The sequence below is a fragment of the Crocuta crocuta genome, unplaced genomic scaffold (genome assembly GCF_008692635.1).
Source record: "Crocuta crocuta isolate KB4526 unplaced genomic scaffold, BGI_CrCroc_1.0 scaffold41, whole genome shotgun sequence".
In the NCBI taxonomy this organism is placed as follows: domain Eukaryota; kingdom Metazoa; phylum Chordata; class Mammalia; order Carnivora; family Hyaenidae; genus Crocuta; species Crocuta crocuta.
Genome location: NW_027529428.1, coordinates 14,541,273 through 14,558,758, shown reverse-complemented (window position 1 = coordinate 14,558,758; position 17,486 = coordinate 14,541,273). Strand labels below are relative to the sequence as shown.

The following is a 17,486-nucleotide window of genomic DNA, read 5'->3' as shown; positions in this document are numbered from 1 at the left end:
CTTTTATTCATTCATTCATTTATTATATATTTTTTTTAATTTTTTCAATGTTTTATTTATTTCTAGGAGAGAGAGAGAGAGACAGCATGAGCAGGGGAGGGTCAGAGAGAGAGGGAGTCACAGACTCCAAAACAGGCTCCAGGCTCTGAGCTGGCTGTCAGCACAGAGCCCGACGCGGGGCTCGAACCCACGAACCGCGAGATCATGACCTAAGCGAAAATCGGACGCTTAACCGACTAAGCCACCCAGGCGCCCGATCATTCATTTATTATCTTAATGTTCATTTATTTCTGAGACAGAGCGTGAGTCAGGGAGGGGCAGAGAGAGAGGGGGACAGAGGATCCAAAGCAGGCTCCGCACTGACAGCACAGACCCCTATGCCAGGCTTGAACTCACGAATCATGATCACGATCATGGCCTGAGCTGAAGTCAGACGCCTAATCGACTGAGCCACCCAAGCACCCCATTTGTTCTTTAATTGATTACCATGATAACCTCATATCATCATACTCATACTTCTCTTTTCTAAATCATCTGCTTCGGATATAGCGTTGACTCTCCCTGTATAATTGAAGCGGAAATTTCCTCTTCTGGTACAACTCCTGATTTCTTTAGGTTTTTTTTTTTTTTTTTAATTTCTAGATTGTCAAGATTTAGAATGCTTCACTAAGTCTTTAATGTTTGTCTGTAGGCTGCTAGTGAAAATTTGAACCCACTACCAAGCGTATTAAGTATAATGACCATAAACATGTCTTCTACTAGGAAACTGGCATTTCTTCGGATCTGGAGGCAGGAAAATGTAATCCTGTATCACGGAACTCTTGCTACTCTGAGGAGAATGTTCTATATACGAAATATAGATAAACGTTTTGCTTTCTTTTCAGGTTTCTTCCTTCTTCTAATTTTTACTCCGGTCCCCACTACTTCTTTTATCCGCATTAGACTTTCTCTTCTCTTCCTTCCTCTTGACTGATTCCTTGTGTTTTTTCATTTGTGACAAACAATTTAAAACCTTTTGAGGCTTTTTATGTCTGAAAATGCTTTCTCTTCCCGCAGGCTTTTTGGAGTTGGGGCTAGGTGTAAACTTCTAGGCTCAACAAGTCACTTTTTTTTTTTAATATTTTTATTTATTTCTAGGAGAGAGAGAGAGAGAGAGAGAGACAGCGTGAGCAGAGGAGGGTCAGAGAGAGAGGGAGATACAGACTCTGAAATAGGCTCCAGGCTCTGAGCTGGCAGTCAGCACAGAGCCCGATGCAGGGCTCGAACCCACGAACCGCGAGATCATGACCTAAGTGAAAGTCGGACGCTTAACCGACTGAGCCACCCGGGCGCCCCAACAAGTCACTTTCCCTCAGAACTTGCTTTATTATCTGCTGATGTCCATGTTGCTGACGAGAATTCCGGTGTCAGGATGATTCTTGTTCATTTGAGGCTAATGTGATTGGGTTTTTTTAAACACTGAAACCTTTGAAGATCTTTCTCTTTCTTCCTGGGTTTGTCAAGTTTGGCCATGATGCTATTTTGATGTGGATTAACTGAACCACCCAGGCGCCCCACTAACACTTTAAAAAGAAGCCACTTTTCTGTTTCTACAAAAATAGTATCTTGTCACACAGAAATTAAGCAATTCAACTCCTTAACAAAGAAGACAATGTTAAGCCACCCTTGCTAATCCTCATTAATGTTAGGTGAACACCATTCCAGATATTTTTCTCTGAGAATATACAAAGAGAAGAATGACTAGAGAGAAGTACTCTTGGGAAAAGAGGTTATATGGAGGCACGTGGGTGGCTCAATCAGTTAAGCATCCAACTTCAGCTCAGGTTAGGATCTCACAGTTTGCGGGTTCAAGCCCCACACCAGGCTCTGTGCTGACAACTCAGAGCCTGGAGCCTGCTTTGGATTCTGTGTCTCCCTTCTTTCTGTTCCTCCCTGTCTCATACTCTCTCACTGTCTCTCAAAAAAAAAAAAAAACATTAAAAAAGTTTTTAAAGAAATAAAAGAAAATTATTTTTAAAAAAGGAAAAGAGATGATATGGTCTGTAGTATTTTAACTAAAAAGTATTCCGGATATTAAATAAAAAGTATTCTGGAATAAAGAAAGAGAAATTGCTTAACTTTGAATATGTGTTTCTTCAATCGAAATTCTTAAAGTTAGGGATAACATTAGAATAGTTCTTTTTTTTAAATATTTGTTTATTTTTGAGAGAGCGCAAGCAGGGGAGGGGCAGAGAAAGGGGGGAGAGAGTGTCGGAAGCGGGCTACCACACTGACAGCAACAAGTCTAATGCGGGGCTCAAACTCACAAACTGTGAGATCCTGACCTGAGCTGAAGTCAGAAGCTCAACCAACTGAGCCACCCAGGTGCCCCAGAATAGTTTTTTGCTTGTTTGTTTTAACCTCATGATAAAGATTTACTTCTTGTGAAAAAAAATGAGGTCATCAACACCCTCATATTTCTTCTTCCTCTTTTGTTATATACTGTGAAGGTGTGATATATTTCTCATTGAAATGTAACCAAATTCATGCAATTTTTTAGTATTTGTTCTATACTTAAATGGACTCATTTCTAATGATGCGTCTTATATGCGGCTAAATTCTTTATTTAATTCATCTCTCAATTATGTGAATTTCTTTTTTTCTTTCTGACAAAGCATTTTTTGAAGAAGGGCTTAGGTGTGCTATATGGCCTGAGTTCTTTCATGTTGGAAATGTGAGTAGCACTTTCTCCGGATTTAATCTCCTTTTCGTCATAAGTTTTTTCTTCTAAGCTTTGTGGAAATTTTTTAAAATGAACGTGACTAGAGAGGCATCTAATGCCGGCCTGATTTTCTTTCCCTTTTAAGGTGATTTATTTTTCTGCCTGAGTGCCCAAGGAATTCATTCCTTTTTCTTTAAATCCAAAACCTTGAGCAGGATGTACTTCCATGTTACTATTACTATATGAAATTTTCCTGTGCCCACTGTGTACTTTTCCTGTTAAGAGAATTGGGTTTTATGTCAGGGAGATTCTCTTCGGTTTTTTAGTGATTTTTTTGCATTCTATTTTCCTATACTTCTGACACATAATTTCCTTTATTGCTGCTTTGTTTTAATCTGTTGTCCATGTCTATTAGCTTCTTTCTGATGGCCGAAGTCAGTTTGTCTTAATCTGCAATTATTATGATTATCTCAAGCTTCACTCTTAATAGCATGATTTTAAATTTATTACGATAAAATATTTCATGCATACAAAAAGAGAGGTGAGCATAAATATAAGGTATGAAGAATACTAACCAAATGAGCACATATATCCGCACAACCCAGTATAAGAATGAGACTAATCTTAACCATGTTAATATTCCTAATTGCCTCTCCCAGATTCCATGCACCCCCCCTCACTCTCAAAAGTTACTAACATCTTGAGTTTTGTGTTTAGCATAAAAACTTTAAAAGTATGATTTAGTATATCCTAATCAATATAGTTTACTTTTGAATACATTCAACCTTTTTTAATAAAAGAAATCATGCTATATATTCTTCAGCAATCTGCTTTTTCCCCCTAAAATTCAGTCTCTGAAATTAATTTATGTTAACACACGTACCCCTGGTTCTTTCGGACTGTGGAAAAGTATTCCTGGTGTGGACATACCACTATTTATTCATTTGTTTCCCCGACAATAGTTACTTCTGGCTTATTGTAAATTTTTATCTTGTAATTACCAATATTACAATAAAAACATTAGTACAGCTTATCTTTCGTTTAAATGTTTATTTATTTTTGAGAGAGAGACAGAACCTCAGTGGGAGAAGGGAGGGGCAGAGAGAGAGGGAGACAGAATCTGAAGCAGGATCCAGGATCTGAGCTGTGAGCACAGAGCCCGACGCAGGGCTTGAACTCACGAACCGGGAGATCATGACCTGAGCTGAAGTCAGATGCTTTACCAACTGAGCCACCCAGGCATTTCTAGTACAGTTTATTTTGAATATATGTTCAAATATTCCTCTAGAATGTGTATTTTTAGCTGGTGATATTTCTGAGTTAGACAATGAGTACCTCTTCTGCTTTATCGATGCCAAGTGGTTTTCCAAAATGGCTATACGCAATTTGAATGTAATATATTTTCTTCCTGCGCATTAGTTATGTGTTATTCTGTAATAATGTTCCTTTGCTTCTTGATTTGTTTCTTTGGACCCCAGATCTCTCATTTAATGTCAGTTCTATTACCTTGTCATCTTGTCTTTAAATTCCTGTCCAATTTAATCTATATTCTCTTCGATACATTTCTCTTGCTTTCTCATTTGATTTGATCCTTGAGATGACATGGAGGGATCAGTGCTATTATTATTCTCATTTTATAGGTGAATAAAAGGGCTTCCAAGAAACCGTGTGTCTTGACCAAAGTCTTAGAGCTACTAAGTAAGAATCTGACACGAGCACCACGTCTTTTACCTCCAAAACACTTGATTTTTCCACCTCTTTTAGACAGGGTAGAATTCAGTCCTATATTATATTCTGTAGTATAGCTTCTTTTTTTTTTTTTTTTTACTTTTTTTAATGTTTATTTGTTTTTGAGAGACAGAGAGACAGACCGTGAGCAGGGGAGGGGCAGAGAGAGAGGGAAACAGCGTGGGCTTTCTTCTAATCACAAAATGTTAGAACTAGGAGGAGCCTTAGAGCAACTCCGGTTTTAAATTTTAATTTTGGAAGGAGAGAAACCAAAATTTATGGGGTTTAGTGACTGGCCCAAGGTCACACAGCTCTTTGGTAGTAAAGGTAGGGCTAGAATTCATTATCTTCAGATTCCTGATCTAGTGATCTTTGAATTGGTCCAAAAATGTGCAGTCCCATGATGCAATGACTAACAGGCAGGCCTTTTTTGCCCACTTCATACACGTGGTATTCCCGTCTTTACCAGTGAGAATAATGAGACTCAAAATTATTTCCTGTGAATCCCAAATTGCCCTTGTGACAGCTCATACAGTCCTGTCTCCAACGCCTCGTTATATCTCAGATGTTCCTGAGGGGTCAATAGTCCAGGATTATTCTCTGTAAATTCTCCATAGAGAGTAATATCAGGCTCACTTGACTGTCGTCTCACACTGGTCCTTCCAGCAAAACTTAGAAAGCTCCCCTTGTAGCATTCTGGTCCGAGTTGATGAGGCAGTGTTATACACTGACTCGGGTAACGTCAGAATTTAGAAAGGACGTAAAATCTAGAAGTGGGATCCCTTGATGGCAGGCAGAGGGGCAGCGTGTATCAGAAACCTTTAAAATTTCCATAGCCTTTAAATGTGCAGGAAGCAATGGGACCTATGCTTCCCATTTAACTGCATTATTACTTGTCAAAACGTTATTGTGACAATGAAAAACGTGACGTAACCCGAAGGTCTAATAATGTGGGGCTGGTTAAGTGAATCAAAGTATTTTTGAAATACCATGCGTCCAGGAGAAAGGGTGTTGTAGAAAACTTCATGGAATGATGTTTCAAACAGAACTCCCTGACGGCTAGACCAGGACTGAGCTATTGATGCCCTTTGTCTCCATGAGAGCTAGTCAGGTTCTAGTACAACCTGGGCCCCCAAGTCAAATATCTCAGGCTGCCAAACAAAATACCATATGTCTTTATAAACAGAGATATACTCACATGTCTGCTGAGGGATATACTTTGCCTACACCTGGATACAGCCATGCAAATGATCTCTTTTTTTTCATGTTTTTACTCCTCTCCGTTTCTCTCTTTTTTTAAATGTTTTTTTTATTTATTTCTAGGAGAGAGAGAGCGTGAGCAGGGGAGGGTCAGAGAGAGAGGGAGACACAGAATCTGAAACAGGCTCCAGGCTCTGAGCTGACTGTCAGCATAAAGCCCAGTGCAGGACTTGAATCCACGAACCGCGAGATCATGACCTGAGCCGAGGTCGGACGCTTAACTGACTGAGCCCCCCAGGCGCCCCCCATTTCTCTTTTTTTAATGCATAGTATTCTTTACCAAAAATAATATGGCAGTAATAATTTTAACACTTACATAGGCCTTAATATGCTTTATCTTGTTTAATCCTCAAGCCGGCCTGTGAAGGAGGCACTACTATTATTCTTTTTATTATATAAATGCTATTTTTAAATTCCACAGTTGAAGCTATGAGGAACCAAACAAGTTGATGCAGGCAGAACGGAAAAGGTGGAAATGAGACATTTCTGAAAGGTAGAAATAAGAAAACACAGTTACTAATTGTCTGTGGGAAGCGAGTAGGCTCCCAGGATGTTGAAGATTATTCATGAACAAAAGAGAATCAGGGAAATACAAGATTATATAGAAGTTTTAAGAACATCTAGAGGAATGGTTAGTTTTCAAGAAGAAGCTGAGGCCGGCTCTTTGCTTGTTGATGCTGAGATGACACAGCATGTTGGTGGAAATGTCCAGGTGACAGCAGAGTTCAGGTGAGACAGAGAACCTAAGTGTATAGTTGAGACGCTCATGCCCAGTGGAGCTGTATTAGAGTTGTGCAAATGAGTGGGCTCTCCCGAGAAGAGAATGTTCAGAGAAGAGCAGGGCACCAAAAGCTTTAACCTTTAGGCTTTGTCTTCACGAGGGAAAACCCCATGAGCCCCATGACCTAGACTCCCACGTGTATCTTCCATGATAGAATGGAATTCCAAGTGTCCCTGTGGATGGATAAATGTAGACAGTGGGTGACATGTTCATTGTTTTTTCCCCAGATCAGAGAGTCATTTATTTCTTCCTTAAAAAAAGAGAGAGAGAGAGAGAGAGAGAGAGAGAGCTTAAGTAGGGGTGCCTGGGTGGCTCAGTCGGTTGAGTGTCCAACTTCGGCTCAGCTCAGGTCATGATCTAATGGTCCATGAGTTTGAGCCCCGCATGGGGCTCTGCATTGACAGCTCTGCACTGGAGCCTACTTCAGATTCTGTGTCTCCCTCTCTCTCTGCTCCTTACCACTCGTGCTGTCTCTCTCTCCTTCAAAAATAAATAAACATTGAAAAAAAGTTTTAGTAGAAAACACTTTTAGTAGGCTTATGGGGCATATCTTGGTAAGTAGCACCCTAGAAGACTTGACTTGAGGCAAAGGTTACCCTATATGAAGAAGTGGTCAGAAATGGAACAGATGCAATGGAATCATGGCAAACATATGGTATGCTGCATTCATGACAAAGGAAGGGATCAAGTTGTGAAAATACAAAATGGAAGGTGTCTGTATAAACCCAACGAGCAAAGATCTAAGGGTCTCTGGGGAGCCACAACTCCAAAAGGAATGTGCCATCAACATTTATGCTCGTGCATAGAAGGTGTTTATTAGGAAATATGTTTGTCAGGCAGTAGAAAGACATAAATGTAATAATGCAATTTCTTTGTCATATTTGGCATCAAGAAGAAATATATTAGAAGTAGAATAATTACAGATCTCTTCAAGGTCCCCGTTTTAAGAGAAATCAAAGTTATTAAACAATGCAGAAGACATCCAAGAAAAATGAGGACATAACTGTGAAATGTGCTTCTGCAGAAAGGGCAAGAATGTGCTATTATTTATTTTTGGAATCAAAAGACCAAAGGATAATTTAGTGAGCGATAGGGTCATTAATTTGTGCAAGATTATTGTAAAGTGCTCCTTGGCGCCTTTATTGCAGGTAGAATGATGGGAAAGAAGCCGAAACCATCAATAAAAAAATGATTCCCCCAACAATGAATACACATCTATGCAGACAACACACATGCCCACACCCATGTGCACACTCACACACGTGTATGTGTGTGTAAAGAGCCCAGAGAGGAGTGTACATCAAACTATTAATAGTTATTATGTGTATGTGGTACAATTAAAGATGTCTTTATTTGTGTCAGGTCTGTATCTTCTAATTTACAGTAAACATGAAATATTTGTACAATAAGAAAAACAAGTTTGTTTTTTTAAAGGGTTTATAGAAACAAGTATGTCTCTTCCCCCTCATCCCTGTCACAATGTCAACTTTAGTCTGTAAAACCCTTTTTTTTTTGGTAAGAGCCCATATAACAAAAGTCCTGGCGCCCCGTTTTATCCTTTTCAGATGCTGGTGAAAAATAACCACCTTTCAGACAAGATCATTGTTTTGCCAGGGAAAATTGAAGACATCTCTCTTCCTGAAGCCATCGATGTGATCGTGTCCGAACCGATGGGGTACATGCTGTTTAATGAAAGGATGTTGGAGAGTTACCTTCATTCCAAAAAGTGGCTGAAAGCAAATGGTGAGTTGGCCAATTCCTGGTTCAGAAGATAAGCTCACTTTTCCATAAAAGTTTGCCATCCTCTTCCCCCCATATTTAATTTTGGACAGAAAGGAGGGGAGGGCATTTCTATTATAGCAGTTTTTACATTTTTGTCATCTTAATCTTCCATAAGAAATGAGCCAGTCTCCAACCATAAACCACAGGCAGTAATGTGCCACATAGTAGTAAATACAGTAGAGAGGACCAGTTCTGAGCTATGTATTTCTGGTCTGTTTCTGTCACTTTCTTAAGGAACTTAGCCTGACTCTTGACCTATTGACTTTGGTTGTCTCATCTGTATATTAAAAATTACCTCTAAAATGGGCGCCTGGGTGGCTTAGTCGGTTGGGTGTCCGACTTTCGCTTAGGTCATGATCTCGCGGTTCGTGGGTTTGAGCCCCGCGTCGGGCTCTGCCAGCTCAGAGCCTGGAGCCTGTTTCAATCTGTGACTCCCTCTCTCTCTGACCCTCCCCTGCTTATGCTGTCTCTCTCTCTCTCTCTCTCTCTCTCTCTCCCCCCTAGAAATAAATAAAACATTAAAAAAAATTACCTCTAAAAAAACTTTCTGGGGGCACCTGGGTGGCTCAGTCACTTAGGCATCTTCAGCTCAGGTCATGATCTCGTGGTTCATGAGCTCGAGCCCCGTGTCAGGCTCTGTGCTGACCGCTCAGAGCCTGGAACCTGCTTCAGATTCTGTGTCTCCCTCTCTGCCCCTCCCCTGCTCACACTCTGTCTCTCTCTCAAATACAAATAAATATTTTTAAAATTTTTTTAAATTTCTAAAGCCCTTTTTAAGAGTTGGCATTTTGGGGGCACCTGGGTAGCTCAGTCGGTTGAGCATCTGACTTCAGCTCAGGTCATGATCTCATGGTTTGTGAGTTTAAGCATCACATCGGGCTCTGTGCTGACAGCTCTGAACCTAGAACCTGCTTCGGATTATATGTCTCCCTCTCTCTCTGCCCCTTCCCCACTGGCACGTTGTGTCTCTCAAATAAATAAAATGTTTTTTAAAAATTAAAAAAAAAAAGAGTTGCCATTCTATAATGTGAGAAACTCTCTGAAGCCCGCTTATTCTTTCTGACATCTTCTCCTACTGTGTCTCCCTTTCCCTGTGATCAGTACTGAGATAATAACATGAAATTCAGCATTCTTTTTGTGCTTCCCAAGTATCTACCTGTGCTCAGCAGTCTGCATAAACTCATTTATGAGAACCTTACCCAGTGTGAAGGATAGCGGCTTTTAATTTATTTGAAAGGTCAGTGCTGAGGTACTTGGTGATTTTACAGTCGTCCCACATGGGATGTTTGGCAACATCTGGAGGCCTTTTGTTTTGTCACAGCTGGGGGAGGGGTGCTACTCACATCTGGTAGGAGAGGCCAGGTGCACTGCTCTACATCCTTCAGGATACAGGACCGCCTACCCCCTCATAAAGATCTCACCAGCCCCGAACATCAACAGTACCAAGATGGAGACGTGGCTCCCTGGGAGGCGCCATTACCGTCCCCCATTTATGAAGAGAAAATGGAAGCTCCGTGGGAGAAAACAGCGTGGCAAGGACACCACTCTATTAAATGACTGTGCAGGGGTTCGAACCCAGATCTGTCTGTCCCTGAAGCCCCACTCAGGACTCCTGCATGGACCCTGACTTTCCTCTCTTTACTGGAGATGGCAGACACACTTCCACACAATGTTTTTAAAATAGAGCCTAGAATGTAACTAGCCTGTTCTAAAAGTGGTACCTCCCGTTCAAATTGGAGCGCCTTACCAGCGCTGTGGCGTCCTGCCTTGACATCCAGAGAAGACAAAATAGTGACAGCCACCAGCACAGTTCCTGTTCCCCATGTTAGACAGTACATGCACTCAAGTGTATGCCTGGTTCTTTTTAATTTTTTGATGTTTATTTTTTGAGAGAGAGAGAGAGAGAGAGACAGAGCGTGAGCAGGGGAGGGGCAGAGAGAGAGGGAGACACCAGAATCTGAAGCAGCTTTAGGCTCCGAGCTGTCAGCACAGAGCCTGACGTGGGGCTCGAACCCACAATCCACGAGATCATGACCTGAGCCGAAGTCAGACTCTTAACCAACTGAGCCACCGGACGCCCCCAAGAGTATGCCTATTAAGTAAAGCCTGAGGCTCCTCTGTAATTTCCTGCATGCTTCAAAATGTAGGGATTCTGAGATAGGCACTTAAAAAAGAAACTTGTGCCAAAATAAATGAGTAAACAGGTAAAGAACACCTCCTGTCACCAACGTCATTAGCATGTGTGTTGTGTAAATGGCCCAGGAAGGTCTCATAATCTTGATGTTCGCGTGACAAAACTGAACGTGGAAATGCATGGAAAGAATAGGCTGCTTGGATTTCTTACTCAGTGCTCTTCTGAAAGAATTCTTACATTTTTTTTCCTGGATTTCTTTTCACATGGCTGGGTACTTGCCACTGGTGAGATTCTGATCACAGTTAATTCACCTGCATCTGTTGAGGCCCTATAGGCAGAGTATCTAGACTTAACATCAGGGCATCCTTCCCCCCCACCCCCCAGATATTTGAAATGGGTATGACTGGGCTGTATGTCTTTAACTAGACAAGTAGAAATGAATACAGATTTTATCTTCTTTTTAACCCGTGTGTTCCTGAAGGAAGGAGGATTGGGGTTTTTTTCTAATTATTTTTATTTCCCATCAAAATATGACATAATTTACAATGTCAAATAATGATAAAAAGATGTCTAATAATATTAGTAATAGTCTAATAATAATAGTAACCCTCCGCCACACCTCTTCCTGTCCTGAGATCCCCCCGCCAAAGGCTATCCCTTTCAGCTCCCTCTGCTGTTTCTCCCATGATGCATCTGCCTATTTTGATAGAGAAGTATATTTTGATGTAAAAGCATATATCTTGCTCCTTTCGTCACTCTCCGGTTGAGAAGTCCGCTCTCCTCTGTAGCCTTTTCTTCCCTGCTTAATGCAGTCTCGCTCCCCTCCACACCCCGTCTTCATCTTCTCAGTATATGTATACAGGCCCTCAATCCCTTTTCCAAACCCTTGAGGCCAGCTGTATCTCAGAATTCAGATTCTGGAGGACTGGGGAAGGGTAATACAGTCATAGCACCATGGATTGCTTAAGTCTCCAGTAGAGTCTGATGCAAGGCTCCGTAATGAAACATGTTATATTTCTGCAACAAAACACAGGAATACGGCTACCAAGATAAACGAAGACTATAAATAAACTCATGTCAGCTCAGGTCAGGGTTTGCTGTCAGATGACGTTGCAGCAAACACACAAAAACCTGTGGCTTCACAGAGCTTTTTTGGATTTCACAATTTAAAGAAATACGGACCGAGATCAGCATCTGGTGGAATCCGTAATCAATGTTTATATTATGATGACAGCGCAAACATTGTTCCGTGCCGGGTCAAGGGGGTATAGTGGGTGCATTTTGTATTTTCTCATGATGTCTTGTTTTTCTTGGAGTTATATTTTCATTAGCTTGGAATTTTTTATAGACTCATGACTAATTGTTTGCATGCTCCGAGAGGTCAGACAGATCCTACCAATATGTAGTCTGTGGAAGCCTTCCTCCTACGGCTCTTCTGTCTTCCTCCCCCACATGTGCCATGCTTGCTCCCCAGTTCTCTTGCATGCCTGCCATACTTGGACAGGCCGTCATTAGCCTTCTGTCTTCTTCCTTCTTGGGGGACACCATCATGTCAGCACAGAGTATTCCCTAACAACTTTTGGAGAAAAGGTCCTTGAGAATTTAGTTTTCATTGGCCCTTTGGATTATCATTTTGCAGGGTAGAGAATTTGAACTTGGGCACAGTTTTTACTCGGTATTTTAAAGACCTCTCTTTTTGGCTTCTGGTTGCCAGTATTGCTATTAAGAGGTCGCGTGACCTTCTGACTCTGATCCTTTCAAGCAACATAGTTTCCCTTCCAGATGCCTTTAATATCTTGCTTTCTCTCCAGCCTCTCTAGCTTTTTCAGTTTTCGTAATGGGCACGGAGTGAGGATGTCTAATCAGAAGACTTCTTTTCTTCAATGCTGAGGATTCTTCTTATATTTTTAATTTTGATGATCTCCCCCCCTCCATTTTTATCTTTGGAATTCCTGTTAGGCTTGAGGCTCAGAGCACCCCTAAAGTTTATACAAGTGGGGATCCATATTGCTTTTCTAAGGTTGTTGAATATCCTTCTGTCTCGAAATTGAAACCCACTGAGCAGTCATTATCATTTTTTTATGTTTATTTTTGAGAGAGAGCATGAGCAGGGGAACGGCAGAAAGAGAGAGACATGGAATCCAAAGCAGGCTCCAGGCTCTAAGCTGTCATCACAGAGCCTGGTGCAGGGCTCGAACCCACAAACTGTAAGATCATGACCTGAGCTGAAGTCAGATGCTCAACCGACTGAACCACCCAGGCACCCCCAGTCATGATTGTTTTGACACCAGTGCATGAGATTTCAGTGGAGACATGTGGATAATGTAACAGTCGTGGTTGTTTCTCTGGCCACCTCTGAAAATACCCTAAATAAAACAGTCTGTTCTATTTTCACAGATATTGACGGGAATATGGTTAAAATACAGGGCCATCGACTCACAGATGAGTCTCCATGTCTGGATTTCGCACTAATACTTATTATCTCTGTGATTGTGGCTGAGTCACTTAAATTTCCCTCTTCCTTGGTTTTCTCATTTATAAAATGAGCGTACTGATATAGCCAACTTTATATTGTTACGAGAATTAAATGAATTAATACATGGAAAACCCATAAAAGTTCATGGCAGAGTTGACGTAATCTAGCAAATTGAGGCATTATTTTTGTGAGCGCATCTCCAGTTTCTAAGGTGATCCTCACTTCTGAAATACGGTTAGTCATTCATCTTTCTCTTATGTGCAGTTTCCTAAGTGACTGTGAAAAAAAGGGTGTCCCTACAGATGACAAGAATCATAACGCTGGTGACTGTGTCTGCCTGTCCAGAAAGGCCCAACTTGAGGCATGCCAGTCTCGGTGTTTGCCCACAAAAGAATCTGTCTTTCCCACAGTGACTGTACGTGTCAGGAACAAAATGTAAGAGTGGGTGTCCCAGCAGCGAGGTGGTGAACCTCCAGAGAAGCTGAGCTTCTCACAGCACTTAAAAAGATCCTCAGGAGGGCACTTGTGGGGATGAGCACTGGGTGTTATATGGAAACCAACCTGACAACAAACTATTTGTAAAAAAAAAAAGATCCTCAACACGATTATACAGGGACGAAGTCTGAGAATGGAAATAATAATGTGAGAGGAGGCTAGAATGTAAGTTCTGTTCAAAGCTCGTTTTACAATAAATAAGATGTTTAAAGGGACAGAAGGGCAGGGAATGCGCAGCCCAAGACATATGGGGAGGAAAAAGCCAAAAGCAGAGGCAGTTCGCCGCATTCGATGCCTCACCCGATACTCCATAAATGTTGATCGCAACATAGCTCTGTGACTTGCATTCGTCTTCCCTTTATTTATATTTCCTCCAATCTTCTGGGGGCTTTTTTTTTTTCTCCTGGCTTTGAGGCAAGATTATTTTCCAGCCTCTTGTGTAATAACTGAAATAGCATGTAAGAATATGCTGGTCAAGTGGCAGGTGGGGGGACCCTTCACTCAGAAGGCTGCGGAAGTCAACATCTGGGTCTGTTGTCTTTTGCTCTTTAGGAATGATGTTCCCGACATTCAGCGACATCCACTTGGCCCCCTTTTCTGACGAACAGCTCTACATGGAACACTACTCCAGAGCCAACTTTTGGTAATGTCCTCTTCTCTCTTCCATTCCTTTTCCCTTAGAGTAAGCCAGAGTTTGACATTTTGGGTTATACAGCTGGCCAGGGGAGGGGGGCTGGAGAGGGGTGCTCTGCATCATAGGACGTTTAACAGCACCCCTGGCCTCTGCTACTGGTTGCCAGTAATGCCTTTCCCTCCTTTGTGACAACCAAAAATGTCTGTCCAGACATTGCCAGATGTCCCCAGCAGGGGCAGTGGGGCGCAGGTTCATCCCCTGTTGAGAATCACTGGAGCAGACAAACCAGGGAGCTGCTCCGCACCCTCAGCCATCCAGAAGACCCCCTGGTGCTGGAAAGCCCGCACCCTCCCCCTGCCCGCTGGCCGTTTCTTCCCACATTCCACCCTCCACTCCCTGGGCTCAGAGCTATGGCTTCTGTTAAAACGTACCTCGCTCAGAGGGCATAGGAATCAGTACGTCTTGATGTAAATGAGTCGATCACAATATTTTTCTGGAGGTTTCACACTCGTTGGCTATTGGCTTGTGGACAGTTCGGTTCACCTGTGGAGACTCGGTTTCTTCGTTAGTAAAACAAGAACTGAAACAAAGCCCCTGCCGGTTCTAAACCAACATTCTTGCTGGCGTTCTTTTTTGAGAACTGGTTTTTATAAGGAGAAGGGGGGATGGAGAACGGTGATATTGGACCCACGGGAGGGAGAAACAGAACAGAGACCATCCGAGCGGGAATGGTGGGTGTGTAGGAAGACAGGCATGTGCTGGCAGATGGAAGCGGATAGATGCTAAAATTTAAGCTTTGAGTTCCAGCTGACGTACATAGAGCCTTCCAACACAGAGAGACCCACAGTTCATTTCCGGGTTTGTTGTTTTTTTTTTTTCCTCTTTGCAATCCTATCTCTTGGTGAAGAAGCAGCAGATAGGAAGCACTTTGGTTTCCAGGTTACAAGCTCTTTGAGGAGTCAGGTCACAGGGCTGAATTTTTTTCTTTCTCTGATTTTTTTCTTGCAAACTAGGCTTTGCTAGCACAGATTCGCGTTTCATGGTTTCTGCCCAATCTGCACATTTGAAGCTCCAAGCCACATGCTTCCTAATGTGGGTGAATGACTTCTTGGAGTGTGACTGGGGAGGCCCTAATTATGATCATTGTTCTTTGAGCTCATGCCGACCCTCAATGTTTATATTTTAAATATAAGCCTCCTGAGTCGGTGAAGAGGTTGGAGAGGCAGGAATTTCGGGTAATAGAATAGACCGGACGACTGCCCCCAGTGGGGCCGTGCGGTAGCGCGTTGTCTGGGTGGCGTTGTGTGGCTTCCCACCTGTACCACCTCCCGAAGTCTTCGTTCCCCGAGAATGAGTGGTAATGATCGCAGCGGATTGGCAAGGCTCACCAGCAGCATACAAACACGCTGCTATTTATTCCATCTAAAGAGAAAAAAAATCACCTTTTTTATATCTCACTTCCCCAATTAGCCACCACCCATCTCTCTTAGTCCGTCTGCAGCCAGATTCCTCAGAAGGCGTGGTCTCTCCTTCCAGTCTCCAGCTCTTTCCTTCAGGTTCTCTCTTAAGACCTTCCTCCATGACCACTCGTATCAAGGTCGCCGGTGTGCTGATCCCCACATGGCTGTACGCAGTGATGGGTCCTCACATGTCAGCTTCTTTAACCCACGCCAGCGTTTGAGCAGCCTCTGAAACACCCCACCGTCTCTTTATTTCTCTCCTGCCTCACTGGTCACTTCCTCAACCAGTGCTTCTCTGGTTCTTGCCTGTCTCCTTCACCTCCTGACGCTGGAGTGCCCCAGGACACAGGCTTGGGCCTCTTCTTTGTCCACAGTTATGGCCTTGGTGAGCTCACCCTTTCCTGTAGCTTCAGACGCCATCTGTATGCTAATGATTCCCAAGTAGATCTCTTGAGCTCAGACATGTCCTGGAAACACCGTATTTTTATAGCCAGCTGCCTCCTGGGCATCTCCCCCAACAGAGACGTAACCATCCAAACTCAACTCCTCATCTCCCCCACTTCCCTCAAAATCTGCACCCCTCATAGTCTCCATCTCAGCCGATGCTAATGTTGCCTTCCCGGCCGCTCAGACCCCAAACCTTGAAGGCCTCCCTTTCTTCGTCCCCGCATCTAAACCGCTGAGAAATCCCCTTGGTTCTCCTTTCCAACTATACCCAGGGTGCGTTCAGTCTCAACTGTATCCACTGTTTCCCCCTTGTCCCCAACACTGTCCTCTCTCATCCGCATTACTGTGACACCTTCTTAACCTTATTCCCAGCATTCCCAAAGCCTTCTGGCAAATTCCGTCCAGTCTGGTTCCTCGTTTCCTAGGTCCGTGTTCATTTGGCTCCAGCCACTTTTCAGACACATCCAACCACCTGGGAGCCTTTGCATTTGCTGATCCTCCTCTGTGCAGTACTTTCCCCCCAATATTCATGTGGCAACTTCCTGCGCCTCCATAAAGTCTGTCAAAATGCCAGCTGTCCTGGGTTTCCTGTTTAAAGTGGTGGCCATACCACTCCCGATGTCACTTTTTCTGCCTTGTGTTTTTCCCGTAGCACTTGTCACCTCGGGAACGACTTATAACTCCTTTATTTATTATTGTTTACTGTCTCCATCCTTCCTGATAGAATGTGAGCACTGCAGAAGACCAAATTCTGTCTGTTTTCATGCTTGTCTCCCAAGCACCCTGCATCCCAAGTGCCTGCCGCATGGTAGGTCCTCAATAAATATTTTTGAACAAGTAAAAACTCTAGTATAATCTGACGTGAGTGTGCAAATAATTACTCTTAAGATTTTAGTTGTTATCTCTTCATTTTCCCTATTTTTTAAATGTCATTTTATAGCCTTTTTACTTTTTAAAATTTTATTTTTTATTTTTCTTTAGTTTTGGTTTCAGTACCTTGTTGACTTGTTCCCATATTTTCTCAATATTCTCTTGGTGTGAGTATTTCTTTTGTGACTGTGTCATGATTTACCAGCTCAAGCTCCAGTGTTGGGTATTAAATTATTCTTTTTTTAATCTTTATTTTTTTAAAAAGAGAGAGAGAGTGAGTGCAAGCGGGGGAGGGGCAGAAGGAAGAGAGGGGAAGAGAGGATCCAAAGCAGGTTCTGCGCTGACAGCAGCAAGCCCAATGTGGAGTTCAAGCTCATGAACTGTGAGATCATGACCTGAGCTGAAGTTGAATGCTCGCTGACTGAGCCACCCAGGTGCCCCGGGATATTAAACTAGTTTAATTGCTAATTTAATCCTAGACATTTTATAAGAAACAACATTAAGGGGGCTGCCTGGGTGGCTCAGTCGGTTGGGTGTCCAACTCTTGATTTCAGCTTGGGTCATGATCTCACAGTTCGTGGGATCAAGCCCCCGTCAGGCTCCACACTGACCATGGAGCTTGCTTGAAATTCTCTCTCTCCCTCTCTCTCTGCCTCTCTCCCCCACTTACAGTCTCTCTCTTTCTCTCTCAAATAAAAACAAAACCATAAAAAGCAAC

General features: G+C 42.7%; 1 protein-coding gene across 1 annotated transcript in view; it reads left to right on the top strand.

Annotated features, from left to right (window-relative positions):
- LOC144227614 (histone-arginine methyltransferase CARM1-like) overlaps positions 1-17,486 on the top strand; it is a 157,574-nt gene that overhangs the window by 119,432 nt on the left and 20,656 nt on the right. Inside the window, exons 6-7 of the mRNA XM_077759303.1 lie at positions 8,036-8,213; positions 13,910-14,000. Of these exons, the coding sequence (XP_077615429.1) occupies positions 8,036-8,213; positions 13,910-14,000 (269 nt within the window). The remainder of the gene's footprint in view (positions 1-8,035; positions 8,214-13,909; positions 14,001-17,486) is intronic.